General features: G+C 50.6%; 1 protein-coding gene across 12 annotated transcripts in view; it reads left to right on the top strand.

Annotated features, from left to right (window-relative positions):
* The window catches only part of MBNL3 (muscleblind like splicing regulator 3), a 132,963-nt gene extending 109,423 nt beyond the window's left edge, over positions 1–23,540 (top strand). For 5 of the 12 annotated variants that reach the window (XM_064159098.1, XM_064159097.1, XM_064159099.1 and 2 more), the window contains exons 6-11: positions 1,785–1,838; positions 10,501–10,651; positions 14,247–14,282; positions 16,516–16,610; positions 18,427–18,500; positions 22,844–23,540. In XM_064159098.1, the coding sequence (XP_064015168.1) occupies positions 1,785–1,838; positions 10,501–10,651; positions 14,247–14,282; positions 16,516–16,610; positions 18,427–18,483 (393 nt within the window). In that variant the 3' untranslated portion in view covers positions 18,484–18,500; positions 22,844–23,540. The remainder of the gene's footprint in view (positions 1–1,784; positions 1,839–10,500; positions 10,652–14,246; positions 14,283–16,515; positions 16,611–18,426; positions 18,501–22,843) is intronic. The other 7 variants (XR_010305735.1, XM_064159103.1, XM_064159102.1 and 4 more) reach the window with 7 other exon arrangements.
* The last annotated feature ends 3,586 nt before the right edge of the window (positions 23,541–27,126 follow it).

The raw sequence follows: 27,126 nt of genomic DNA, 5'->3' as shown, positions 1-27,126 counted from the left end.
ACCCAGGATGATTTAGCACAAACCAGAATGATTCAACACAAACCCAGGATGTTTTGACACACAAACCCAGGATGATTTAGCACAAACCCAGAATAACTTAGCACAAACCCAGAATGATTTAGCACAAACCAGGATTTAACACAAAACCAGGATGATTTAGCACAAACTAAAATGATTTGACACAAAACCAGGATGATTAGCACAAACCCAGGATAATTTAGCCCAAACTAAAATGATTTGACACAAAACCAGGATGATTAACACAAACCCAGGATGATTTAGCACAAACTAAAATGATTTGACACAAAACCAGGATGATTTAACGCAGAACCAGGGTAATTTAGCACAAACCCAGGATGATTTAGCACAAGCCCAGAATGATTTAGCACAAACCCAGGATGGTTCTAGAACTTAACTCCCTGCCCTCTTTCTAGCATCAGTGTTACCTGGAATGCAGTCTGGGGAACCAGTTTATCCTGCAGTCTTTATTTGTCCTGCAGAGTTCACTCATTAATATTTCTTGCCCTTTTTTGTTATTTCTGAAGCAAGACCCTCCCTGGTCTGTTGAAAAAGAACCTTCTGAAGTGAAACCTTTGTGTTTTGCACCATAGAACCTTTACTTTTCCACTCATTATTTAGGACACTGCTACTTAACCAAAGCCAGTGCATGTTTTATTCATGCTGCTGGCTCCTCTTAAAACTGTAATTAACCTTATTTGTATGCTGTTAACTAGAACCTTTAAAATATTTATTGATGGCTTGTTGCATCACCCTGGCTACCAAAACAGCTTCCATTATTCATTGCCTTTGCAAGCTTTGATGCATTTGCTCTACCTGTTGAGGGATAAGACTCTCATAAAGTGGAGAATGGTGCCCAGGGTTGTTGGATTAAAAAGCCTCCCCTCTGCCAGACAAATGGGTGTACCTTCTAAAAGAGATTTGGAAGGACTTCAGCTCTAAACTCAGCAGATACTTCTGAGGAGGCCCAATCCTGCAGTGACTTGACATGCATGGCAGTAGCTCGACTCGCTCCGTGAGAGCGTGAGAGGCTGGAATGGGTTGCCCAGGGAGGTGGTTGAGGCCCCATGGCTGGAGGTGTTTGAGGCCAGGCTGGCTGAGGCTGTGTGCAGCCTGCTCTAGGGTAGGGTGTCCCTGGGCATGGCAGGGGGGTTGGGACTGGCTGCTCCTTGTGGTCCCTTCCAACCCTGCCTGATTCTGTGATTCTCTGCCTGGCTGACGCCAGTGCCACACACTCAGGTGAACTGGCTCAGGCTCAGTAGCCAGTTCAGGGTGGCACTTAGCACCAACCTCTGCCCTTCACCAGTGGTCCTTCCCATGCCACAAATGCTCTTGCTGACTTCTACATGACCTACAGCTGCAGAATGAGGGCCAAAACCCAGCCCAAGTCCACTTGGCAGCTGCTTAATCGTCCTGCAGCACTCCTGGCCTGCTGTTGCAGCCGCAGTGGAGATGCTCTGGAGCGGGGGTCCCTTGGTGGCATCTCTCTGCTCTAAAACTCAGCCATGCAAGCCAGCTGGGCAGGCAGGCAGGCAGGCAGCTGCTGTGCCCCCCCACGTTGTGCATGCCTCGTCTCTTTACTCTGTTGGATAATGCATTCACCTTTCTTTTGTGTTTTTTTTTTCCCCTTTTGTTTTTCTTTCTCTTCTCTTGGTCTCCCCAAACCGTTGCTGTCTTGACACACCTGTGCTTGCTGTTCTGTTTCTGTGCTTGACTCCCCCCTCCCCGGCCCATTGCCATCATGTGCTCGCTGCCTGCTAATTAAGACTCAGCCAGCTGTCAGATCACTGAAGCGACCGCTCGAGGCAACCTCTGACCTGGTACTTGGACCTTTCACCTTCTCGCTTTGCACGTAACCATCTTAGTCTGCATGAAAGCCTTCTGCACTTGGTCTTGTGGTGTTAGTGCCCGGGGGAGACTGCCCATCCCAGCCAGAAACGTTGCACTGTGCCTTCAGACATGCCAGTCCTGCGCCATTAACCGTCCGAGACCTCACGCCTGGGCTCCTGCTGCGTCCTGCTCCGGAGCCTGCGGTGTAGGAATGATGTGGACCTGATAGAGCAGGTCCAGAGGAGGGCCATGAAAATGAGCAGGGGCTTGGAGCAGCTCTGCTACAAGGACAGGCTGAGGGAGCTGGGGGTGTTCAGCCTGGAGAAGAGGAGGTTCTGGGGAGAGCTAATAGCAGCCTGCCAGTACCTGAAGGATGGAGAGAAACTGTTTGCAAAGGCCTGCAGGGACAGGATGAGGGCAGTGGCTTCAAACTAGAGAACTGCAGATTTAGATTGGATGTTAGGGACAGAGTCTTTACTGTGAGAGTGGTGGAACACTGGAACAGGTTGCCTAGGGAGGTGGTTGAGGCCCCGTCCCTGGAGATGTTCAAAGTGAGGCTCAACAGGGCCCTGAGCAACCTGGTCTAGTGAAGGATGTCCCTGCTGAGTGCAGAGGGGGTTGGACTGGATGAGCTTTGGGGATCCCTTCCAACCCAGCCCATTGTATGATTCGATGAGCTTTGCGTCCTGAAGCTTGGATGTGTTTTGGGAGGCAGAGAATAATCCTAGGGGGAGACAGCTCTGGGTTTGGAAGTGGTTTTCTGAGCAGCAGCAGGTTTGGGTGTTGTGTGTTGTAATGTTTTGGTGAGCATTTAACTGGTTGGGGCTACAGCATGCCAAAGGGCTGGGTGGTGCAGGACAGATCCAGCAGCTTTTCATGGTGTGCCCAAAAGCAGAGCCCTGCCTGGCAGCATCAGGCTGGTACTGCCCTGCAGAGAGGTGTTCTGTGCTATGGGCAGTGCTTGGATTTAGGAGGGAGAATGCTGAGCAGCAGCTTCACAGGTCTGTGCTGGCAGGGCAGGTGCAGTGCAGGACTTTGGTCATGTGTTTGCTAAACAGGGGAGATGGCTGCAGCTGGCTGTGTCTCTGGTTCCTCCCTCTATGCCCCCATGGGACAAGGTCAGCAAAGACACCTCACTCTGGGTGCCTTTTGCTTCACTCACAGGCACAGGATTGCTCCCCAGGCTTCTGTCTGCAAGTTGTCTTTCTACAAGCCACCTCTGATTGTTTCCTGAGGTTTTCACCTGCTAAAGCCTTCCTCCCAGGCTGCTCTCAGCCCTGGCTCTGCAGGAGGCAGCTCCTCCCTGTTCACCCCAGATAATGAGGGCTCCAGTCAAGCAAACAGCTGCTGCCACTCAGCTATAAGGAGGGAAAGGAAGGAGTGGCCACAGAGGAGCACAGAAACCTCCAAGCTCTTGCTGCTTCTCATTGCCAGAGCTGAGGCAGAGGCTGACCTGTTCCATGTCCTCTCTGAAGACTTGGTTTGGCTTTTTTTTTTTAAGTAGTAGCTTCCTTATCAGAAAGGAAAACTTTCTAGGAACCAGCTTCCACTAGCAGTCATCTGGATGTCATCTCAGAGCACGTGGAGGAAAAGAGACTCCCAGGAGCAGTCAGCATGGATTGAGGAAGTGGCAGTCCTACTGGACCAATGTGTGGTAGCTTCTCTGATGGCATGGCTAGCTGGGTGGATGAGGAGAGAGCAGTGGATGTTGTCTGCCTCAACATCAGCAAGGCTTTTGACACATGGCATCCTCTTAGATGAGCTTAGGAAGTGAGGGTTAGATGAGTGGACAGTGAGGTGAATTGGGATGTGGCTGAATGACAAAGCTCGGAGGGTTGTGGTCAGCAGCACGCTCTAGTTGGAGGCCTGTAGTTAGTGGTGTTCCCTGGGGGTCAGTACTGGGACCAGTCTTGCTCAGCATCTTCATCAGTGAGCTGGATGAAGGAGTAGAGTACTCTCAGCCAGTTTGTGGTGGTACTAAACTGGGAGGAGTGGTTGACAGCTCATCAGGTTCTGCTGCCATGCAGTGAGACCTGGAGAGGCTGCAGAGCTGGGCAGGAGGAACCTTTTGAAGTTCAACAAAGCCAAGTGCACCTGAGGAGGAATAATCCCCTGCAGCAGCACAGGTAGGGGTGACCTGCTGGGAAGCAGCTGTGTGGAGAAGGACCCAAGAGTGCTGCTGGACAGCAAGTTCCCCATGAGCCAGCGAAGAAGGCCAGTGGTATTCTGGGGTTCATGAAGAACAGTGTGGCCAAGAGGTTGAGAGAGGTTCTTCTCCCCCACTGCTCTGCTCTGGTGAGGCCACATCTGGAGCACTGTGTCCTCTTCTGGGCTCCCCAGTTCAAGAGAGACAGGGAACTGCTGGAGAGAGTCCATCAGAGGCTATGAGTGTGCTGAGGGGACTGGAGCATCTCTGCGAGGAGGAGAGACTGAGACCTGAGGCTGTTTAGGTTGGAGAAGAGCAGCCTGAGAGGGGATCTGCTCAATCCTTCTGGAGAAGAGGAGGCTCAGGGGTGATCTTATTACTGTCTACAACTGCCTGAAGGGGCATTGTAGCCAGGTGGGGGGTGGCCTCTTCTCCCAGGCAACCAGCAATAGAACAAGGGGACACAGTCTCAAGTTGTGCCAGGGTAGGTATAGGCTGGATGTTAGGGGGAAGTTCTTCACAGAGAGAGTGATTGGCATTGGAATGGGCTGCCCAGGGAGGTGGTGGAGTCACCATCCCTGGAGGTGTTCAAGAAAAGACTGTATGGGGCACTTAGTGCCATGGTCTGGTTGACTGGGTGGGGCTGGGTGCTAGGTTGGACTGGATGATCTTGGAGGTCTCTTCCAACCTGCTTGATTCTGTGATTCTGTGACTATCTGAAGTGTGAGGAGCAAGGGGATGGGGCCAGCTATCAGTGGTGCCCAGTGACATGACAAGGGACAACAGGCTCAGACTAGAACACGAGCTGAGCATGAGGAAGAACTTGTTCAGTGTGAGGGTGCCTGAGCACTAGACCAGACTGCCCAGGGAGGTGGTGGAGTCTCTTTGGAGACTTTCAAAGCCCACCTGGATGCTGTCTTCTGCAGCCTGCTCTGCATGACCCAGCTCTAGCAGAGAGGTTGGACTCAATGGTCCCCAGAGGTGCCTTCTGTGGTTCTGTGATTGCACTGTAAATGATGTAACAACCTCTGCACGGTGCCTCCATGCCCTCTCCGAGAGCTGTGTCTTCATGGAGATGCTGTCTGGAAGAAAATGGGAAAGCCTTTCAATTCTCCTACCTTCCTGACTTCTCCAATGAACAAAACCCTGTCAGAGAAGCTGTTTTTAGTAGTCCTCCTGCTCTGAACCATCTGAAGGATCCACAGCTGCACTGTTGGAATGTGTCACCTCTGAGCCTTTGGGAAGGCTGCAGCAGGGGAGAACTCCCTGGTAGGATCTGCAGAGCAAGCTGCTCACACTGCTTCTGCTGCTTACCAGGATGCTGCCTCTACCCTCTCTCAGGTCATTTTGTGTTGGTCATGCCTTGGACTGAAGCAGGAAAGCCAGATGCAGCCCCAGCCCCATTTTGCTAGGTGCAAAGGGATGAAAGCCTGATCAAGCCTGATCTGCTGCCAGGAGATGGCATTTGAGGGGACTTGGGGGTGCAAATACACTGATGGCTGCAAAGATTGAATCCAGTTCCTGCAAAAGAGAAGCCAAACGAGAGAGCTGCTAAGCAGCACGTGGGGAATCATGCCTTTGGCAGGCAGCTTTTATCTCAGACACCCTGCAAGATCTCTTCCCAGCCCAGCAAAGTACAAACCTCTTGGCTTAGCTACTCCTGATCCAACAGGAATGCTGCCTTCCCAGACCAACCTGCCTGGCTTGGATAAAGTGGGAATTGTTCAGTGGGATTGGCTGAGAGTTGAGGATGCTTAACCTTGGAGAAGAGGAGGCTCCAGGGAGACCTTACAGCAGCATCCCAGTGCCTAAAAGGGGCTGCAGGAGAGCTGGGGAGGGACTTTTGACAAGGTCTGGGAGTGCCAGGATGAGGGGGAATGGCTTTGAACTGGGAGAGGAGACTGAGAGTGAAGAAATTCCTTCCAATGAGGGTGGTGAGACACTGGCATAGGTTGTCCAGGGAGGCTGTGGCTGCTCCCTCCCTGGAGGTGTTTCAGGCCAGGATGGGTGAGGCCTTGAGCAACCTGGGCTAGTGGGAGGTGACCCTGCCCATGGCAGGGGTTGGAACTGCATGAGCTTATGGTTCCTTCCAACCCAAAGTGTTCTATGATCAGTGCAGGCTGGAACATGGATACTGAACTGGATTGGCCTTTCCACCACTCTTGGGAATTGTTCTGTGGGATCAGTGCAGACTGGAACATGGATACTGAACTGGATTGGCCTTTCCACCACTCTTGGGAATTGTTCTGTGGGATCAGTGCAGACTGGAACATGGATACTGAACTGGATTGGCCTTTCCACCACTCTTGGGAATTGTTCTGTGGGATCAGTGCAGACTGGAACATGGATACTGAACTGGATTGGCCTTTCCACCACTCTTGGGAATTGTTCTGTGGGATCAGTGCAGGCTGGAACATGGATACTGAACTGGATGAACTCTTTCATGAGTAGTGGGAATTGTTCATTGGGATCAGAGCAGGCTGGAACATGGATGCTGAAGTGGATGAACCCTTTCAGGAGTGCAGATGCTCCAGTCACGTTGCACAGGTTGCATACCCATGTTTGCACAGACAGGGAAAAATAAAGCCAGAAGAAGTTATTGACAAAGGCTGCAGTGACAGCTGTGATGGACAGAGCTTGTCCAGAGTGAAATCACCAGCAGCAGGATGAAGTAATCTCGCCAAGTGCTTTGCTGCAGGGGTTTAGTGTAGCTGCTGTCCTGCAGCAGGGAGGCACTTGCTGTAGAATTCACTAAGGAGTGTTGATGAGGAGTCTGTTGTTGCCTTTTGTAGTGCTGCAGGACATGTCTGGGGGCTTCGTAGGAGCACAAATTGCATCAGGTTGAAAGGGACTCTTGAAGGTCATATTGTCTAACCCCCCTGCAGTGAGTAAGGGCATCTCTGACTAGATCAGGTTGATCAGGGCCTCATCAAGTTTGACCCTGAATGTCTTCATGGGTCCTCCACCACATCTCCACAGAGAGAGTGATTTGCCATTGGAATGGGCTGCCCAGGGAGGTGGTGGAGTTGCCACCCCTGGAGGTGTTCAAGAAAAGACTGGATGAGGCACTTGGTGCCATGCTCTGGTTGATTGGACAGGGCTGAGTGCTAGGTTGGACTGGATGAGCTTGGAGGTCTCTTCCAACCTGCTTGATTCTATGATTATGATCCTTAGGCAACCTGTTCCAGGATTTCACTGCTCTCATTGTGCAGAACTTCCTCCTAACTCTCCCCTGCTCCAGTTTCAAACCATTGCCCCTTGTCATAGAATTGTTTTGGTTGGAAAAGACCTGTGAGATGATGGAGTTCTTTGAAACCAGGACATGTATTCCCACAGGCTGTTCTAATTGCTTCAGGTGCTGAGGCTGATGCAAAAACTCTGACCCATTTCAAATGAGTCTCGCTTGCTTGCTCTGGTGCCCCTGCCAGATCCCTGTGCGGGAGCTGGACTGCCCAAACTTCATCAGGTGTAACTTTAGGCACCTCTCTTGGATGTTTGTAGACAGACCTTTCGGTGACATTCTCCTGACTTGAGGCTCTGATGTCAGTACAAGAGCTGGGGCAGGGGTGAAGCCAGATCCTTCTGGGCTCTCCTGCACCTTAGTATCTAAAACAAGATAGAGGTAAGAGGGTGTGCTCCTGTAGGGATGCTCCCCTAAGCTGCTGAGAGGGGAGAGGTGACCCAAAAGGCGGTGGCAAACCAGCAGTAGATCAAGGCAGGCTTCTGGCTCCTGTGCCCACAGCCCCTTTGGCAGAGCTTGCCTCCGGGATGCCCAGCAGCTGCTCCAGTCTGCTTGGTTGTGTGGAAGGCTCTGCAAGTGTTGCCTTTATCAGGACTTCTCCACCACCTGCTGTTCAGGAGCAGTGCTGGGGCTGGTGGAGCTCTTTTCTCTCCCATGTTCCTGAGGGGTTGTAGCATGGCAGGGGACAGGGTGGCACTGGAGAAATGACTGCAACACCAAGGCCAGGACTTGTCCTCTAAAGAACCAGGTCATCGTGGTGAGCTCTCAAAGCCTCCAGATGCTCTGCTTTCGGTGCTGCCACTGTGGGTGTTTTGGGGTGCTGATGGCCTTTGGCCAAGAAGCAAGGAGTCAGAAGTCCATGATGTCCCTAGCAGAGTTGCTCTGCTATAATTAGTGTTGGTTTTTTTTTTACCTAAGGCAGATTTTGCAAGTGTCTGAGAAAGGACATTTAGCAGCCAGGCAGAGGAGGGAGCGAGGATGTAAGCAGCGAGTTCCTCTGGCGCCGAAAGGCTGTGAAGCACCTCCGGTGTACGCAGAGCTACTCCAGGCTCTGCAAGCTGCAGTTCCACCTTGTGCCTGGAATCATAGAATCACAGAATCAGCCAGGCTGGAAGAGACTTCCAAGCTCATCCAGTCCAACCTAGCACCCAGCCCTATCCAGTCAACCAGACCATGGCACCAAGTGCCTCACCCAGTCTTTTCTTGAACACCTCCAGGGATGGCAACTCCACCACCTCCCTGGGCAGCCCATTCCAATGCAAATCCCTCTCTCTGGAACATTCACGCAGCCTTCATTAAACAGATGAGATGTAGATAGAATCAGATTTAACATAGATAGCAGAAGGGGCTTAGCTAACCAAGGGGAGCTTCTCTACCTAAAAGACCTCATCCCAAAATACAGCTCATACACACAAGCTTCTGGTGTCTGTGCCTGGGAACATTGGCCCTGGTTCGGCAGCTGCCTTTGGCTAAGCAGCCAGGAGGAGTCAGGAGAGGTTGAAGTCCTGTTGGCTGGCACTGGGTGCCTGCTAGCATTAGCAGAGGATGTGTGCATGTCTGAGGGCAGTTTTGCAAATGCAATTTCTTCTTCTGATTGTCTTCTTTTTCACTGATTTAATTTCCCCCTCTCCCCTCCCAAAAGCCACCATGTGAACAGGGCCGGGCTGCAGTCACGTTTCGCCTGGAAGTAGCTTGCTTAACCGTTTCTCAGATGAGCAGTCTCCTACATAGCAAATGAAGTTTCAAGTGAAACCTGTTTCTAGATGGTGACAAACTGTTGCAAGCTTTCACTTCTCTCCTGTCGTGTGTGGATCTTCACCAGGCTTTAAAATCTTCTTTCTTTCCCGTCCCTCTGTGCGTTCGTAGCCTTAGCCCTTCACTTCCCTCCATTGCACACCCTTCACTGTCACCTAGGGAGCAAAAAAAGCCCAACCCACATCAAATAGGTGTGCTAAGCCTGGTTTTCAGCCGTGGCTTTGCTACATGATCTAGACCAACAACCAGGCAGAAATGACCTGATTCTGCATGACTTCCACGTGCGTAAATCTCATTGACGTCAATGGGAGCGTTCTGTGCAAAGAGACTGCAGGGCATAATTAAACAGGACCCTTTTCTATCACAGTGTGGAGAGAGGGGGGGGGAGACAAAGAAATTAAAACAAAATAAAGGGTAGTTTCTGCTTGAGTACAGTGAAAAGCTGCAAATCATTAGGAGCATTCCTGTCTGCTAAGAACCTGACGGGCTGCTTTGCTGTTGAGGCATGCTTGGCTGAACGATGAGTAACTGGCTGAGAAACGTTGTTCCTGAGTTGGGTTACAGCTTTTTTACCAAGTCTGAGCAGGAAACAGGTTTGATGGGCTGCAAGCAGCTTGGTGCTGTGGTAGGACAAAAAGAGAGGGGATTTGCCTGACAGCAAGGCCCACCCAAACCTTATTTGAACTGCAGGCTTGGCGACGGCCCTTGCCACTGTTAGTGATGAGAGAGCAGGATTAGGCTCTTGGAAGCCACCTTGTAGAAGCTGGGAGCAGACCCAAAGCTGCTGGTGCTGTGCTATGCTGCTGGGGTGAGCAGTGGAGGATCAGTTCTTGACCCCCCCCTCCACTAAGGGGTGGAAATGACTTTGCTGTGAGTGTAGCCTTGAGTGTGTAGATGGCACCAGCCAGCTCTTCAGCACCTGGGCAGGGGGATGGCTGCATGCACATGTGTGCATCCCCAGCCCTGCGCGCAGGCAGGCAGTGAAGCAGAGGCAAGCATCCCCCTGGTTTTGTTCTTCCACGGCACTCCTTGCTTATGCTGATCTTGATTTGAAACAGCCATCTGCTGTAGCTCTCTTACCGTGTCTTCTATTTTAAATGCTTGCTGCCTGCAACTGCCCTTTGTAGTGTCTTATCCAGGGGATCACCTCTCTGCTTCCCTCTCCTCACGCTTTTTTTCTCCCCCATGTGCCCAAGTCGGTCCTGCTCAAAATCTCCCTTAGCCTCCCTCCTCCTTCTGGACCTTGCCCCTTCTCCTGGTACATTTACTAACTGCTTACCTCGTGAAGTGTGTTCACCTACTACTTCTACTGTGACTTAGCTGCACTTCTACTGTGACTTAGCTGCTCTCCTCTTTCTTGTCTCTCTAAGTTGAGAAAGTTGCAGGTGATTTTCAGCCAAGTGTCCTTCCCCCCCGCCTCTCCCCTATGATTTATTGCATGCTTGATCTACATCTGGGCCTATTTTTTTTTCTTCACTCCACTTGTCTTTAATGACTCCCTTATCCACAGGCCCTGCCGCCTGGTGCACTTCAACCTTTACCAAAGAGGCCAGCACTTGAAAAAAACAATGGTGCCACCACAGTCTTTAACCCAAGCGTTTTCCACTACCAACAGGCTCTAGCCAACATGCAGTTGCAACAGCCTACATTCATCCCTACAGGTAAGCATCTCTCCTCGCTTTCCCCAGCTTTGTAGTTGTCATTGTAGTAGGCACTGAGCTACTGAGCAGACTTGTCAGAGTCCTTAGGCAAAGAGTTACCAGCCTGTTGAAAATGGGTGAACAGTTAATGTTTGTTGATTGACTTTTATTTCCCCTCCTTCACCTACCACAATCCAGGGCTTTTATTTTTTCCACTTGTAAAGATCCCTTCTTAGCTCTTTGTTTTGTTTCCTTTGCTTGGTTTGGGGGTTTTGATGGAAGAGAAACGTCTGCATGCTTCTTGAGTTCATACTTTCTGTTTCCTCTCCTTACGGTTCAGCTGGTTAACACCAAATTAATTCTTTGACTCTTGCCCAGCACTCTTCCAAACTCATGTTAAAATGTCCTGGGGACCTCTGTGCCCGCTCCCTTGAAGCTGCAGGTAGCTGTCTGAGCTTCTCTCTCAGTGACCTACCTATTGCAGCAGCTGTGGTGTTCAGAGAGGGAGCAGTTCCTCTTTAGCAAACACGAGTTACATAATCCTCTTTAAAGGCATAAGTTTCCCTCTTGCTTGTCTTTTGACCAGAGCCATTGCCTAAGCTTTTTAAAAGCAATTTAACTCCCAGCTTTTAGTGTACCTTTAAGGTCTCAGAGTAAAACTGAAAGATGCACTTGGGGTGATTGGTATAGGACTGGAAATATTGACGTGGCAGATGTCTGCTGACTTGGCAGTTAACCTCCCTTTACTGCAGCCAAATGTAAAACAAAACCTGCTTAGAGTGGTAGGCACTGGAAGTGGCTGGATTAGGAATATTCCAGAGCTGATAGCTCATTTTTTTAGAGTGGAGCATCAGAAGAGAAGGAATGCACAGTGGGTTTGAGGCTGCAGTCACCTGCCAGATGCTACTGCCAAAAATACACTAAGCCTTTCTCTGGGCTGGCCCCTTGAGGTGAGCACACACTGGGCTTGGGTCTTAGACTTGCCAGTCCTTGGGGTCAGGGGAAAAGCTTTAGAGATAGTCCTGTGCTGAGACCAAACTGTCTCAGGTGTGAGCAGGCTCCAGAAAGCTGGGACCTAAACCCTGTGCTCCTGTGGCTTCTGTGAGAGCACTTGGAGGCACTCAGAACTCAACAGCTGCCAGGATGCATCTTGTACAGAGAATCATAGAATCAGTCAGGGTTGGAAGGGACCACAAGGAGCAGCCAGTGCCAACCCCCCTGCCATGCCCAGGGACACCCTACCCTAGAGCAGGCTGCACACAGCCTCAGCCAGCCTGGCCTCAAACACCTCCAGCCATGGGGCCTCAACCACCTCCCTGGGCAACCCATTCCAGCCTCTCACCACTCTCATGGTGAACAACTTCCTAGAATCATAGAATGGTTTAGTTTGGAAGGGACCTCAAGGATTACCCAGCTCCAACCTCCCACCGTAGGCAGGGACACTTCCCACTAGAACAGGTCACTCAAGGTCTCATCCAGCCTGGTCTTGGACACCTCCAGGGAGGTCGTGGAGCACAGAAGCACCCAATGTGATCAAAGATCACATTGGGTGCTTCTGTGCCCCACGACTTCCCTGGGCAACCTCTGCCAGTGTCTCACCACCCTCAACCTGTGCCAGTGTCTCCCATTCCCCCTTGTCCTGCCATTACAAGACCTTGTCAGTAGTCCCTCCCCAGCCCTCCTGTAGCCCACTTCAGATGCTGGAAGGCCACTAGAATGGAGTAGAAGTTTTCCCCTCGTGCTCTGAAGGGACTGGCTGAGCTGACCTTACTGCAGCTCCATGAGGTGCCAAGTGAGACGCTGCTCCAGGAAGCACTGACACCTTTGAGAATGCCCAGCTGGCTGCACTCTGCCCTTCCTCGTGGTGGCAGCTGCCCAAGTTGACACAAGGAGGTGCATTCTGCTGCAAGCTCCATGCACAGGAGCTTTCACCCAGCGCTCTCGCTCCACTCTCGTGCCCTGTCTCATGGCAATGAAATTACACACAGGGCTGATGCGTAACAGGTCTGCTTGCTGGCACCTGCTCTCATCTGAGGGCATTAATGCTGGGCATAGCAGCAAATTTCCAGTCAGAGGACAGCTCTCAGATGAATTGACGTTACACATCCTCGTTTGCCCTCGTGAATCAGTCTGCAGGTCTGGCTTCAGCCTTTGCAGTGCTCTGGAAAGGGAAGCAGAGAAGTGGCACGTAGCGACTCACACTGCAGGGAAGGGAAGCAACCTGCTGCCCTTCTTGGTTTCTTCTGTTCGTAGAATCAAGGAATGGTTTGGGCTGGAATGGAGCTTAAAGGCCATAGAATCAGCCAGGTTGGAAGAGACCTCCAAGATCATCCAGTCCAACCTAGCACCCAGCCCTAGCCAATCAGCCAGTTCCACCCCCTTACCAATGGGCAGGGATGCCTCCCACCAGCTCAGATTGCTCCAGCCCACACCCAACCTGGCCTCAAACTCCTCCAGGCAGGAGACATCCACAACCTCCCTGGACAACCTGTTCAGGTTCAGGTCTTAGGATCATAGAATCTGTCAGGATTGGAAGGCACCACAAGGATCATCTACTTCCAAACCCCCTGCCATGGGCAGGGACACCCTACCCTAGAGTAGGTTGGCCACAGCCTCATCCAGCCTGGCCTGATCCTTCTTCTTCTGATCCTTCTATCTGAAGGGGGCCTACAAAAAAGCTGGGGAGGGACTTTTGAGGCTGTGAGGGAGTGCCAGGAGTGGGGGGAATGGAGCAAAGCTGGAGGTGGGGAGAGTGAGGCTGGAGGTGAGGAGGAAGTTGCTGAGCATGAGAGTGGTGAGAGGCTGGAATGGGTTGCCCAGGGAGATGGTTGAGGCCCCATGGCTGGAGGTGTTTGAGGCCAGGCTGGCTGAGGCTGTGTGCAGCCTGCTCTAGGGTAGGATGTCCCTGGGCATGGCAGGGGGGTTGGCACTGGCTGCTCCTTGTGGTCCCTTCCAACCCTGCCTGATTCTATGGTTCTATGATTGGTTCTTGAGGGATCAGCACCATGAGTTGCCATGGCTGAGGTAGAGAGAGAAAATCAGAGTGAAAAGGGCATTGTCACTGCAGTTGTTCCAAGCCCCTGCCTCTTTCAGCTTTGAAACTAGAGACTTTGAATCCCAGCATCCCTCCTTGCAGGAGCAAATTGCTTTTGGAAAGCTGATTTTAACATGAGTGTGACATTCCTCTAGGGGCAGTTTGTTTCCTGCTGACACGATCAGAAGGAAATCAACACACCTGATACCAAGCAAACCCTCCAAGCAACCCCCCCTCCCACCTCTGCTAGCCTAGGTCCTGCAATTTCAAACCAGGGGTGGGAGCAGAAAGTTACCCTCTCCCAAGCCAAGAATTCAAGAATTAATTTGGGTTGGCTGTGATCTAAAACCGACTTTAAACGATTGCCTTTACCGAGGTGTTATTTCCCAAGGAGCAGAATCTGTTTTGCATGTGCTTAAATTCTGAATGCTGCAAAGAGAGAGAGAAAGAGAGAAAGGAAAAGAGAGAGAGAGAAACCCACCCCCCCCCTGCTTTTTAGTTACAGTGATTTCTAACACCGAAGCTTCACTAATGAAATATCCCTTTTGTTCATCTTTCCACGCTTCAATGCATGGTGTGCAGGGTCAGTTCTGTGCATGACACCCACTGCAAGCGTTGGTAGGTTTTCATTTGTCTTTTTTTTTCCCCCCCCTACACAAACTTCTCAACCCTTTTGCCTGATGCTGCTGAAAGAGACAGCGAGCTCAGTGTGCGTCAGTGAGGAGCTGGGTGGCTGAGTGGTGTGATGCTGTCTTAGATGCTGTCTTCTTGGAGGCTTCGGTGGTTGTATCCCTTTTAATCTCCGTGCAGTGTGCAGTGTTTTCTTGTGACTAATAAGGGAGTCCGAGGTGATGTCTTCCTACCCCTGTTTAGTTCTGCTGCAGGGACCCAAAAAGGTGACCCTTGGATGTCTTTGCAACCCGTTTGAGTGGTCTGACAAAAGGAAATCAGCAGTGGGTGGGAGGGTCCTGCTGGTTTGTTTTCTTGTGTCAGGCATCAGGTGGATTAAAGCTGGGGTTTTTGGTTGTCCTCCTGAGGGTCTTTTAGGGGATTGGTTTAGTAAAGGTGCTAAGGAGGGTTATCAGCCCCTCTGTCAGAGCAGGACAAGAGAGAAGCAGGGCTTAGACTGTGGACTGGCTGAAGATTCTTCTCCAGTGAAGTGTCAGCTGTGCAAGTACCACTTGCTGGTACCACTGCCGATGGCCACGGGATGCAGCGAGGCAGTGGGGCTGAGCACACGCTCATGCTGCTGCTGCAGGGATCCAGTACGGTCAGGCTCAGCATCTGGGCCTTACTGGGGACCTGTACAGGCCTCCGAGGAGCCCTCCCCTCTGCCTGCAGCTGCTGTGCGCAGCAGGGAGGGTGAAAGCTGAGCTTTCATCCTCTGTCCAAGGTTATAGCAGAGTGTAGGCATCCAGGTGTGTGTCTGCTTCAGGCAGAGGGAGAGGCAGGAGCCCTGGGGAGGCTGTGGGACTTCTGGATAGCAGGGCTGAAAGCTTTGGCAGGAATGGCTAAGCACTCTGCTCTCAGACTGCCCGACCCCTGTAGCACAGGGAGGACACACTGCTTGCATGATGGGGGAGCTGACCCCTCCAAACACACCTGTGGCTGTAGGAGACCCCACCCCACACATGCTGCTGCCGTGTGGCTGGAGCATGCCCAGCCTGCAGGCACACATGCTGCCCACCGGGGTGGAAGGTCTGGGGACAGCTGGACCTGCCCATGGCCTCCCTGGCCCCACAGACCCCACCCTGGGTACACCCCGGAGCATTCCCTCCAGCATATGGTGCTCCACGGGATGTGCAGCGCTGGGAGGCCACCAAACTCCCCCTCCCTGTCGTCCTTTAGGATGCTCCTTCTGCATCTCGAAGCTCTTCAGGTGCATCTCTCTGGGTTTTTTTTCCTTCTTGGCCCCTTCTCCATCCCCTTTTCAACCCCCACCCCCCATACACACACCCCCACCCCTGCAAGGGGGTTGTTTTGCCAAGCGCAGAAGTAGGGTTGAAGGAAGCATGCTGAGTCTGTGCGGGGAGAGCTGCCAGCCGCTCGTTTGCCATGCCTCCAGCTCTGTCCTGTGCCGAAACATCCTCCCTCGCTAGAGAAAGGCGAGAAAACCTGGTGGAAGGGCTGCGGCAGCCGCTGCGAAGTGCATCACCTACCTCTGGGTGCCGGCGGGGGACTGGGCGGGGAGGGCAGGGGAGAAGCTTTCCCAGGCGGGCGGGAGGGTGCGCTTGCCAAAACGTCCCCACCCAAAAGGAACGCGCACTTGGCTGCCTCTAACTCCCCACGGGTGCGAGAGCCGGCGTGGGCTTTTGCTAGCACACCCACCCTCTCCCCCCCCTTTGGAAACCTCGGAGTCTAATACATCATTGTTCTGCTTTATAAATGTACTAAGTGTTGAGAATGTTTTTGGTTTTTTCCTTAATTATAATTGTAATTGGCTTTTCCCCTTCTCTCTTGTTTATTTTTTCTCCCAACGCTGTCTTGCTTTGCACTGTGATTGCATGCCGCGCCCCGATGTGTCCTTCATGACGATGTCACATGGCTTGTTGCTGTGATTCCTGCCACGCCCCCCCCCCCCCCGCCCCCCCAAACCCACCACATGTTGCCATGGTTACACTTTATTACTTAAAAACAAAATTCAATTCAATCGTCATAATTTAAAACCAACCAAACAACAACCAAAAACGCCACCAAAAAAACCCCCCACACCAAACGACAACGACGACAAAAACCCAACCAACCAACCAACCAACCACCCACAAATCTCTCTCTATACCTCTATATATATATATATATATATATATGCTCCACCCTCCCGTATGTCGCTTCCATGGTTCCCTTCCGAAAGTGCCCATGATGCACGGTGCTACGCCCACCACTGTGTCTGCAGCAACAACTCCTGCCACCAGCGTCCCCTTCGCTGCAACAGCTACCGCCAATCAGGTTTGGCCCTTTCAATGGCTTTCTTTGACGTGTTCAGGTTCTGGAGGACTCGGGCGAGGGTCGGGGCCGAGAGCCGTTCCCGACCCCGCTCCGCTCCGCGCAGGCTCGGAGGCAGAGCGCGAGTGCGTGCGTGGGTGCGTGCGGTGTGCGTGCGTGTGGTGGCGGCTGGGGATCAGTGAGGGGGCGCTAGCTGGCCCTGCCCCGTGCGGGATGGGGCAGCAAGCCCGGCTGGAGCATAGGGATGGGCGATTGATAGGGGTGCAGGTGCCTCTGCCGACAAAACCGCCACGTTCCCCCTCCTCCCCCAGCCCCAACCCTCCCAAGCCGTGAGGTGAACGGGTTGTGAAATTGCCCACCACGCCTGCAAGACCTGCAGCGCTCCTGCTTTGGGTCTCCAGCAGAAATATTTCCCCACCACCCCCACTCCATGGTGTTTTGGCATGTCCTTTTCCTGGCTGGAAAGCGGGAAGCGGTGAAAACGCAAAGCGGCCTCCCTCCCCAGCCGCAAGATTGGACTCTTGAAAACCAAACCCACCGCCAAAAAATAACAAGAAAGCAAAACCAAAACAAAACCAACCAACAAAACAAAAAACACCCCACCCCCCCCAAAACCAAAAACCCCAAAACTCAGGGGGCAAGGCTCCGAAGGCTTGAAGCTTATTGCCAGCAGTGACGTCACCCATCCCTACCGAAACGGCTCTGGATGTGCAGTACGTGCCGTGGTAGCACTGCCATAAGTGTCCAGGATGTCATCATGCATGTCTGCCAAGCCATAACTCTCTCCAAAACTTCCCTCTGAGGATACTGAGTTGTGATGGCTGCTTCCGCACCAGTCCTGAACTGTATATGCACAACCTGTCCTAGTGATGCTTCCTGAGACTTTGGTGTGCCACGACTTTGTCCCACTTAGACCAGAGACATTTCAAACACTTGCTTTTTTTTGGTTTGGTTTGGTTTTTCCCACATCCCCCCCCCCCTTGCTCCCCCACCTTGCTCCCAATCCTGATTTTTGTAGTTGTCATACTCTGAGGTTTAGAGGCACTGCAAAGAAAATGGGGTCACTTGGCTCTCTAGGAGGCTGCATGCCAGCAGTATCTCAGGGGGCATCCTTTAGTCTTTTGCTAGTCCAAGGTCAAGGGGCTGTCAGAGGACCTAGGCAGTGTTTTGCTGCTGGCAGGAAGGATTCTTAGTCCTGGGGGGGGGGTTTGCTGTGCTTTGTGTTATTTGCAGGTAGAGCAAGGTCTTGCTCAGGCTCATAGCGGTCAGGAGAAGGCAGCAGGAGTTCCTGTGCGGTGTTGCTTTGGGGCTGTATGAGTCCCGTTTCAGCCAGCCAGGTTCAGGGCATTTCGGTCTGGTAGTCATGCAGTCAAAGAACGGGTTGGGTTGGAAGGGACCTTAAAGATCAGCCAGTTCAGCCCCTCTGCCATGGGCAGGGACACCTCCCACTAGCCCAGGTTGCTTAAAAGCCTCATCCAACCTGGCCTCAAACACCTTCAGGGAGGGGGGGCATCCACAACCTCCCTGGGCAACCTGTTGTAGAGTCTCAGGTTGGCCAGGGAGGTTGTGGAGTTAGAGGAGGTCATGGTGGTGTGTGGAGTTAGAATCCCAGTGCAGTCACCATGTACTCCAGCAGGCATCAGCAGTGGTGCAGCCACCTTGTGCTTGATGTGTGGCAATAGAGAGAGACCTCTTGGGAACGGAGGCTGTTTTTGTAAGGCAGTGATGTGCTTACTAACCTGATGCTGAAGACAGAACGAGCCGCTGGATGCCGAGCCAGCGCGTTAATGTGTTGTCTCCTCTCTTTTCTCTGCTGTAGATATCCCAGTTATCAGTAGATGAACTGAGTAGCAGCATGTTTGTTTCACAGATGTAGAAGTTCCCGATAGAACAGTAAGTTCACTTTTGTTTCATTTCTCTTTCTGGGGGACTGCTTTGTACAGGGGCACTGCGCCCCCCCAAGAGGGAGGCTGGCTTGGGCAGAGCCCCTGGGCCCCTGGTGGCTTCCTGCCCTGCCCTGGTGCTCTGCCGACTCAACAGAAGCTCAGCAGCTGCAGCACAGGCACAGCCTGGCCCTGTGGTTTCTAACAAGCGACGTTGCCTTGTGGCTAAAGTACCTGCTTACAGTGCTCACTGCTCCCTTCTTGCATCCCATGAGTCCTGCAGCTCTGTGGACAGGTTCCTCTTGCTCTGCACAGCTCCCAGCTGCCTGCAGATGCCTCGGGGAGTGGCACTACCGATGGCAAAGACTGCTCTGGTAATGAGTCAGCTGAAGAGGTGTCACTTCCCTTTTGCTGTTAGGGCACGTTGTCTTTGCAGGGGCAAGCAGCTGCTGAGCCTCTGCAAGGTGGGCTTGGGCTGAGCAGAGCTCTGCTGGTATCTGCAGTGGGGTTCTGCCTCCTGGTAGGGCTCTTCCAAGGTCCTTGTGTATTTGCAAGACCAGGATGAATGGCACAAGCAACCTATCCTTCACCCTGCCTGCAGATCCTGTGCTTCCCTGGACTGCTGCATTTCTCTTGAGTGGGAATGATGGAGGAGTTTTCCCTTTCCTTTGCCTTACAGAGTCTCATTTCACACAGCCACAGCAGCAGTGTCACTTTCCCATTGCCTTTTCTTTTTGTGAGTGTCGTGAGACAAAGCCATCTGAGAGGTCCACTTCATCGCTGCATGGGGTTTCTTTTAGTCTCAAGAGGGTGAAGAGCAGTTCAGACAATTCAACAGGAGCTCACCAGGTTTCCTCAGTGCAGGCCACTTACTTAAGACACACAAGTCTAGACAGTCAGATCTCCAACCTGTTCCTTCCTTAGGTCGCATTATACAGGCAAATGCTTAAATGCTGCAGATGAACTTGGCAAGCAGTTCTCTAATGGTATCTCCAGCAAACGACAGCAGCCAACTTACCTTGCTGGTGGCCCTGATCTCTGCTGTCCTTAGTGATAGGACTGGGAGAAATGGAGCAAAACTAGAAGTGGGGAGATTCAGATTGGATGTTAGGAAGAAGTTCTTCACCATGCAGGTGGTGAGACCCTGGCACAGAGAGCCCAAGGAGGTGGTGGAAACCTCATCCCTGGAGGTCCTTAAGGCCAGGCTGGATGTGGCTCCGAGCAACCTGATCTAGCGTGAGGTGCCCCTGCCCGTGGCAGGGGGGTTGGAGCTGGATGACCTTTGAGGTCCCTGCAGCCCTGATAATTCTGTGGTTCTATGACTAGTGAAGTGCTGTGTGTGTGGTTCCTCCCCACTCCGTGTAGAAGTGAACCTCAGGCTCTGCCTGTCGGCCAGAACGTTCTGCACTGCACAGTGCGCTGCTGTGCCAACCAGCAGACAGGCAGACATGAGACCTGACAGGCTGACACATGCAGAACAGCCTGGGCCACCTGATGAGGAGATTCATTTCCTTGGGAAAGCTTCACTCTTGAACTCTTTGAGATTGCTTCAGCATTTACTTCAAACAACTTCTCTTTTCCCTCTGAGGTTTTTTCACTTTCATGTGTCTGTGTGCTTAAACTCAGACTACCAAGAGCCAGGGATTGTAGAGCAGGAGAGGAGCTTCCCTGGGATGTATTTCTTTAGTAAGCAGGGAGCGTGGCACAGTTTACAGTGCTAAAGACTGGGGAAAACCTTTGCTTGAAGGGAACAGGGTCAGCATATGGAGCTTGATAGGATTTGTTGGCCATCAGGGCTGCTGGAGAAAGTTTGAGACCGGATCAGGCAAGGGCTGTTCACAAGGGCAGTGTGAGTCACAGCTCTGCCAGCAGTGCTGTCCCCTTAACACCTTGCAGATGCAGGGGACAAACCACCTTGGGAGGCTGGTAGGAAAGCATCCAAGCATCCCTAGTGCTCACAGAGCCATCAGTGACCATTTTCATGCAGCAGCAGCTTGTCGGTTTTGATGCAGTTCCTGCCTACTGTGCCCTCCTGGGTAAACTAGAGACAAGCATATCTCAAGGACGCAGCGCTTTGTGCTCTACCCCAGCACCTGGAGTTGTTCCTGTGCTCAGGGGTTCTGCAAGACAAGGACCTTGGCTGGGACTCTGCAGCGCTGAGGGGCAGTTCCCAAAGCTGCCTTGAGTGGGATCTGGGTCTCTGGAACACTTGCTGCTCTGGCAGATGTTTTTCTTTCCCTCAGTGGTCAATCAGTCAGGTCCTGGTAGGCAGGCTGGCTAACCTAGCTCTGCAGGAGACCAGCTCTTGAGTCCTTCAGGGGAGCATTTTCACAAGTACAGCCCAAGAGTGGCAGTTTACTCCCAGAAGAGAATCTCCTGAACACAGGGTTTCTGTGGCTGTGTTTGGTCTCTGAGCTTCATTCCCCTCTGGCTCATGGCTGCTTAGGATCAGACTTTAATGCAACTTATCTGTGGCTCTCTCTGAAGGAAACAGGAGCTGACAGGAGTCAGGGATTGCTTAGGCCCTCATTACTCACTCATTACCTGCCATCCTGTCCCCAAAAAAAGAGGCTATTATTCAGCCACCTCCCTCTTACACTAATTGTCTTGTCAGTGTGTGTGAAGCACACTGGAAATGGAAAGCCCTGGGAGCAGATTAAAGAGGATGCCAGGTATTCTGGTAGCCAGCTCAGCCTGTGGCAGAAAATTAAAGGGATCAAATGTTTCTCTTTCTGCACCTTACCAATGGGCTCCACAGCCAGGTTGGTCTTTTCTCCCTAGGATCAGGTGATAGGAGGAGAGGGAATGGCCTGAAATTGTGCCAGAGGAGGATTAGGTTGGAGATGATGAAAAATGCCCCTGCTGCAAGAGTGGTCAGGATTTGGCACAGGCTGCCCAGGGAGGTGGTTGTGTCCCCATCCCTGGAGGTGCTCAGGAAACCTGTGGCCATGGTGCCAGGTGCTAGAGGACAGAGTTTAGTGGCCATGGTGCTGTTGGGTTGATGATTGGACTTGGATGGTCACAGAATCACAGAATGGTGGGGGTTGGAAGGGACCTCCAGAGTTGTTGAGCCCATCCCCTTGCAAAGCAGGATCACTTAGGACAGGTCACAGGAACACATCCAGGTGTGAAGATCTCCAGAGATGGAGACGCCACAGCCTCTCTGAGCAGCCTGCTCCAGGGCTCCAGCACCCTCACAGGGAACTTTTTCCTCGTGCTGAGCTGGAATTTGCTGTGATTGAGTTTACACCTGTGGCCTCTCGTCCTGCCACTGGGTATCACAGCAATGAGCCTGGCTCCAGCCTCCCCACTGCCACTCTGCAGATGTTTGTGTTGCTAAGGGCCCCTCTCAGCCTTCTCTTCTCCAGAGTAAATGGCCCCAGGTCTCTAAGCCTTCTCTCACCAGACAGATGGTGCAGACCCTTCATCATCCTCATAGCATCTGTTGGACTTTCTCCTGGTCCCTCATGGACTGGGGAACCCAGAGCTGGGCACAGTAGTGCAGATGTGATCTAACTAGGGCCAAGTAGAGGCCTTTTAGACCTTAGAGTCTTTTCTAGCTGAAGTATTTCTGTGGTTCTCTGCCACAAACATCTCTTCTTGCAATGACTCTGTCCAGTTCTGGAGCCACTATTACAGGAAGGATCTGGAGGTGCTGGAGCAGGTCAAGAGAAGGACCACGAGGATGATCAGAGGGCTGAAGCTGCTCTGCTGTGAAGACAGGCTGAGAGAATTGGGGTTGTTCAGCCTGGAGAGGAGAAGGCTCTGAGGAGACCTTATTGTGGCCTGTCAGTATGTGAAAGGGGCTACAAGAAAGCTGGGAAGGGACTTTTTGGGGTGTTGAGTGGTGACAGGACTCGGGGGAATGGATCCAAGGTAGAGGAGGAGAGATTTAGACTGGATGTTAGGAAGAAGTTCTTCCTCATGAGGGTGGTGAGACATTGGCACAGGTTGCCCAGGGAGGTGGTGGAAGCCTCATCTGTGGATGTTTGAACGAAAAACAAAGCCACAAACTTGTACCTCAAACAACCCAGGAGGCTGTGGGGACACGTTAGTGTTATCACTGTCTTGCTAAAAGGAAATCAAAGAGGTGAAATTACAAAACTGAAAATTAAGGTAGAACAAGAAACACTAAGTTATGAAATTAGTTTCATTTTAAAGCCAGTCTGGATGTGGCTCTGAGCAACCTGATCTAATGTGAGGTGTCCCTGCCCATGTCAGGGTGGGGGTGGAACTGTATGATCCTTGAGGCCCTTTCCAACCGTGTGATGATTCTGTGACTTTTCCAAAGCACAGATGTGACTCTCTCTAATTTTTTACTCTTTCTTTCCTGTTTGTCTGTTTCCCTTGCAGCAGACCATGTTGAAATCCTGAGCAGTAAAATTCCAGAGCACCAGGACTTCTTGGTGGGAAGCTGCGCATGGCCTTTCTGTATATAAATCCCACTCATCCCTCTTCTCGTTTCTCTACCACCTCTACAGTAAGCCTGTTGCAGCCCTACATGTTAACCAAAAAAATGAATCAATGGGAATGTCAAAAAAGAAAACAAAAGCAAAAGAGAAAAAGACAAAAAAAAAAAAAGAGAGACAAAAAAAAAAGAGACAAAATAAAAAAGAGACAAAAGAGAGACAAAATAAAGAGACAAAATAAAGAGACAAAATAAAGAGACGAAATAAAGAGATGAAATAAAAGAGACAAAATAAAAGAGAGAAAAAATAAGAAAGAGACAAAATAAAAAAGGAGGAAAAAGGAGGAGAAAAAAAAAGGAGGAGGAAAAAAAAGAAGGAAATGAAAGAGGAAAATAAAGGAGGAGGACAAAAAGGAGAAAAAGAAGGAGGAAAAAAGGAGGAGAAAAAACAGGAGGAAAAAAAGGAGAAGGAAAAAAAGGAGGAGAAAAAAAAGGAGAACAAAAAAGGAGGAAAGAAAGAAAGGAAAGAAAAAAAGGAGGAGAAAAAAAGGAGAACAAAAAAGGAGGAAAGAAAGAAAGGAAAGAAAAAAAGGAAGGAAAAAAAAAAGGAGAAAAGAAAAGGAGGAGGAAAAAAAAAAAGCACTATAGAAACAATTAACAAACAGCTCGCTGTTTTCTGAGATATACAAGTAGAAAGTTATAACTGAGACTTTTATAACACATTACTTTAACTCACTTAATCATTTCCTGAACTACCATCCTGAGAAGTGCATCTGCACCCACGGACTGTTGGTTTACTGTACACTATCGATGGAGAAATGTTTCGTCTTGGTTTGGGTTTTGTTTTCGTTTCCAAGTGTTATCTTTAACTGCTTTGTTTACATCATAGGTTTGTTTTCCAAGTGTACATCATTATCAAGTATACTCCAGACCAATTTTTTTGGGGGGTGGGAGGGGGTTTGGTTTGGTTGGTTTGGTTTTTCTGGAGGGGGGAGGGGGTTGGGTTGTTTGGTTTTGTTTTCATTGTTTGGGTTTGGGGTTGTTTTTTTTTCCTGGTTGTTGTTGTTGTTGTTGTCGTTGCATTATTGTTATGTCTTAAGTTTTTTCATATACTGTAGGTCTTAGGAAGGGGTTTGGTTTTGTTGGGGTTTGGGTTTCTCTTTGGTTTATTTTTGGTTCTGTTTTTTTTTTTTTTCTTCTTTTTCTTCTTTTCTTTTTCTTTCTTTTTTTTTTTTTTTAAACTAAAAATGTTATTGTGGGAAACAGGAATTAATTATGTGCTCGAGGGGGAAAAAAAACCCCAACAAAACCCACGACGCAGGAATGTTCTGCCCCCTTTACAGGAATGTTCTGCCCCCTTGATTGCTTGGGTTTGGTTTTTTTTCTTTGCTGGATTGTGCTGCGAATGTCAGCTGGAGTCGCTCCTGTTAAATGCTCCTCTTGGGTTTTGATCAGTTGCAGTTTGCCTCCGGGTAGAGCCTCCCAGGTTTTAGCACGAGTCAGCCTGAGAGGACAGCTCTTCTGTTAGCTCAGGTTAGGAGGCTTCTGTCAGTGCAATGAGTTGATTCTAGAAACTTTTTATGGGGAAAAAAAAATCAAAAACAACCAAAACAACAAAACCCACAAAATGCCAGGCTCAGGAGGAAGGAAGGGGACCAGGAAGGATTTGCTCAGGCAGTGGCCAGCGTCAGGGGCTTTCTGCAGCTCTGTTGCCCGTTGAAGTGCATTGCCGGCTGCAAACGGCGCACAATCCCTCTTGCTGTTCCCGTGGTGCAGGCAAGCAGCAACTGGAAGGTGGTGAAGTGAGGCAGCTCCAGCTGGGCAAAGACTCGTTGAGCTGGAGAGGAGCAAATGCCAACTGTTAGCTGGAGCCCGTAGCCACGGCTCAGCCCAGACTGGGCAATGCCATGCCCAGGGGCTTTTCTGCACTAAGCAGGCTGGAACATTTCAACCTGAACTCTCCCGTGGCTCTTGATGAATGTTCATCAGCAGGCACCAATTCTTTAAGCACCATTTTCCATCAGCAGGTGGTTGCTTTTTGCTCTGTGATCCTCTGGCCCTTTAAAGCAAACCCAGCAGTAACAAGGCAGGGAACAAGCTCAGCATAAGCTTTCTCCCGTAGCCAAGCATCCATCTTCACGGAGCTCTTGTAGGTCAGTGGGTTTCTTCTGGCACCTTCTACTTGATTGTAGACTCATAGAATGGTTTAGGTTGGAAGGGACTTCAAAGATCATCCAGTTCCAACCCCCTTGCCATAGGCAGGGACACCTCCCACTAGAACGAGAGCAATGTTTTCCACACCACAAGGGCTAGTTCTCAATACCTCCTTTTCATATGCACGAAGGAAACGATCTCCAGCCCATGCCCCCTGGACAGCCCAGCCTGTCCTATTGCTGTGCTGCTGAAGGACCTGGCTGCAGGATGCATTTTGCTCAAGGAAACAGCCAAGTTAATCTCTGTCATAGCTCTGCAGTATCACTGGTGTTATGGAAGAGATGGATTTGCTGCTGGAATTCCACGAGCTCTGTAGAATCACACAGAATCACAGAGTGTTAGAGGCAGGAAAGGACTTCTGGTGATCATCCAGTCCAACTCCCCTGCCAGGAAAGGGTCACCCAGAGCAGATTGCACAGGAATGTGTCCCAAGTTGGTTTGGAAAAGCCTCCAGAGAAGGGGCTCCACAGCCTCTTTGGACATCCTGCTCCAGGGCTCCAACATCCTCACAGCAAAGTTTGTCCTCAAGTTTAAGTGAAACCTCAGGGCTGTTGCTGAAAGCAAGCAAGAAGCCAGCTCCCAAAGTCTGGGTGCCAGCTCCCTCCAGCCCACAGTGGTCCTGTAGGGTGCCAAATTCTGACAAGCAGAAGCAAGCAAGAGGCCAGCTCCCAGAGTCTGGGTGCCAGCTCCCTCCAGCCCACAGTGGTCCTGTAGGGTGCCAAATTCTGACAAGCAGAAGCAAGCAAGAGGCCAGCTCCCAGAGTCTGGGTGCCAGCTCCCTGCCAGCCCACAGTGGTCCTGTAGGGTGCCAAATTCTGACAACCATATATCCTTTGCTTTTCCAAGTTCCTTGGCCTTGGTTAGAGACTTCCCTTCGCCCCTCTCCTCCAGTGTGAGCACAGGTAGTTTGCTAGACATGTACCTCCATGGACCACAAGTGATGGAAGTGGCATCTAGGGCCCAGAGCAGTCTCTTGACCATCTTGCAGGGAGCCAAGCTCCAAAAGGCCTCAAGACAGAAGGAATCTCTGTGTTCATTTCAGCAGGCTTTGAATCAAACCCTGAGAGAAAGCCACTCCCCAAGACCCTCTCTGCATCCCCCCTTGCAATGTTTTACCAGCCCTTGGTGGCCACAGATACGTGTCCCCCCCCACCCATCACCTGCATTCACAAGCAGCAGCGTTGCCTCCCACTGAGGCCAACGACTTCATCCCTCTTCTTTTCACCTCTGAGTTTCTGTTTCCCAAAAACCATAACATTGTTAGTGGGAAAAAAAAAAAAAAAAGGAAAAAAAAAAAAGAAGGGAAGGAAAAAAAAAAAAAAGAAGAAGTGGATTTGAGTATTTCCTGTTTGAAATGATTTGTGTATCAAAAAAAAATGGGTTTTGCACAACCTGTGCCAGTGCCTCAACAAAAGAACAGAGCTGATCTTCTTTTAAGCCAGAAAGGATGCGTTCAAGCTTGTATGGCTTTATGAGTTGGAGGGGGTTTGGAGGGGGTTGGCTGTGGGGGGGGTGTTTTTTCAGTGCTAAAATGGGAGTTTTGTATATCTTTGACACTTTGATGTTAACCTCTTTTATTTATCTACTTAAACATCTGGCCTAGATGTGCATAGAATGTAAACTTAGAATACAGCTGTTTTCATGTCACCTTTAAAGCACTGAAAAAAAAAGAGAAAGAAAAGAGAGAGAGAGAGAAAAAAAAGCATTTAAGGATTATTTTTTATTAAAGAGGTCCAATGAGGGATGTTCAGGGTAGTTATATTAGGTGCCACAACAGTTTTTATATTGCTGGCAAAATTTAGAGTTGATTTGTAAATGTGTTTAAAGGAAAAAAAAAAAAAGAGAGAGGGAAAAGAAAAAGGACAAAAAAAAAAGAGAGAGAATTTTAAAAAAGAAAATTTAAAGAAATGAAAAAAAAAGAAATGAGAGAAAAAGAAATGAGAGAAAAAGAAATTAAAAAAGAAATTAATGAAATGAAAAAAAGAAATTAAAAAAGAAATGAGAAAAAAAAGAA

This window comes from Pogoniulus pusillus, chromosome 19, assembly GCF_015220805.1.
Source record: "Pogoniulus pusillus isolate bPogPus1 chromosome 19, bPogPus1.pri, whole genome shotgun sequence".
Classification (NCBI taxonomy): Eukaryota; Metazoa; Chordata; class Aves; order Piciformes; family Lybiidae; genus Pogoniulus; species Pogoniulus pusillus.
This window is presented reverse-complemented; position numbering and strand designations above follow the sequence as displayed.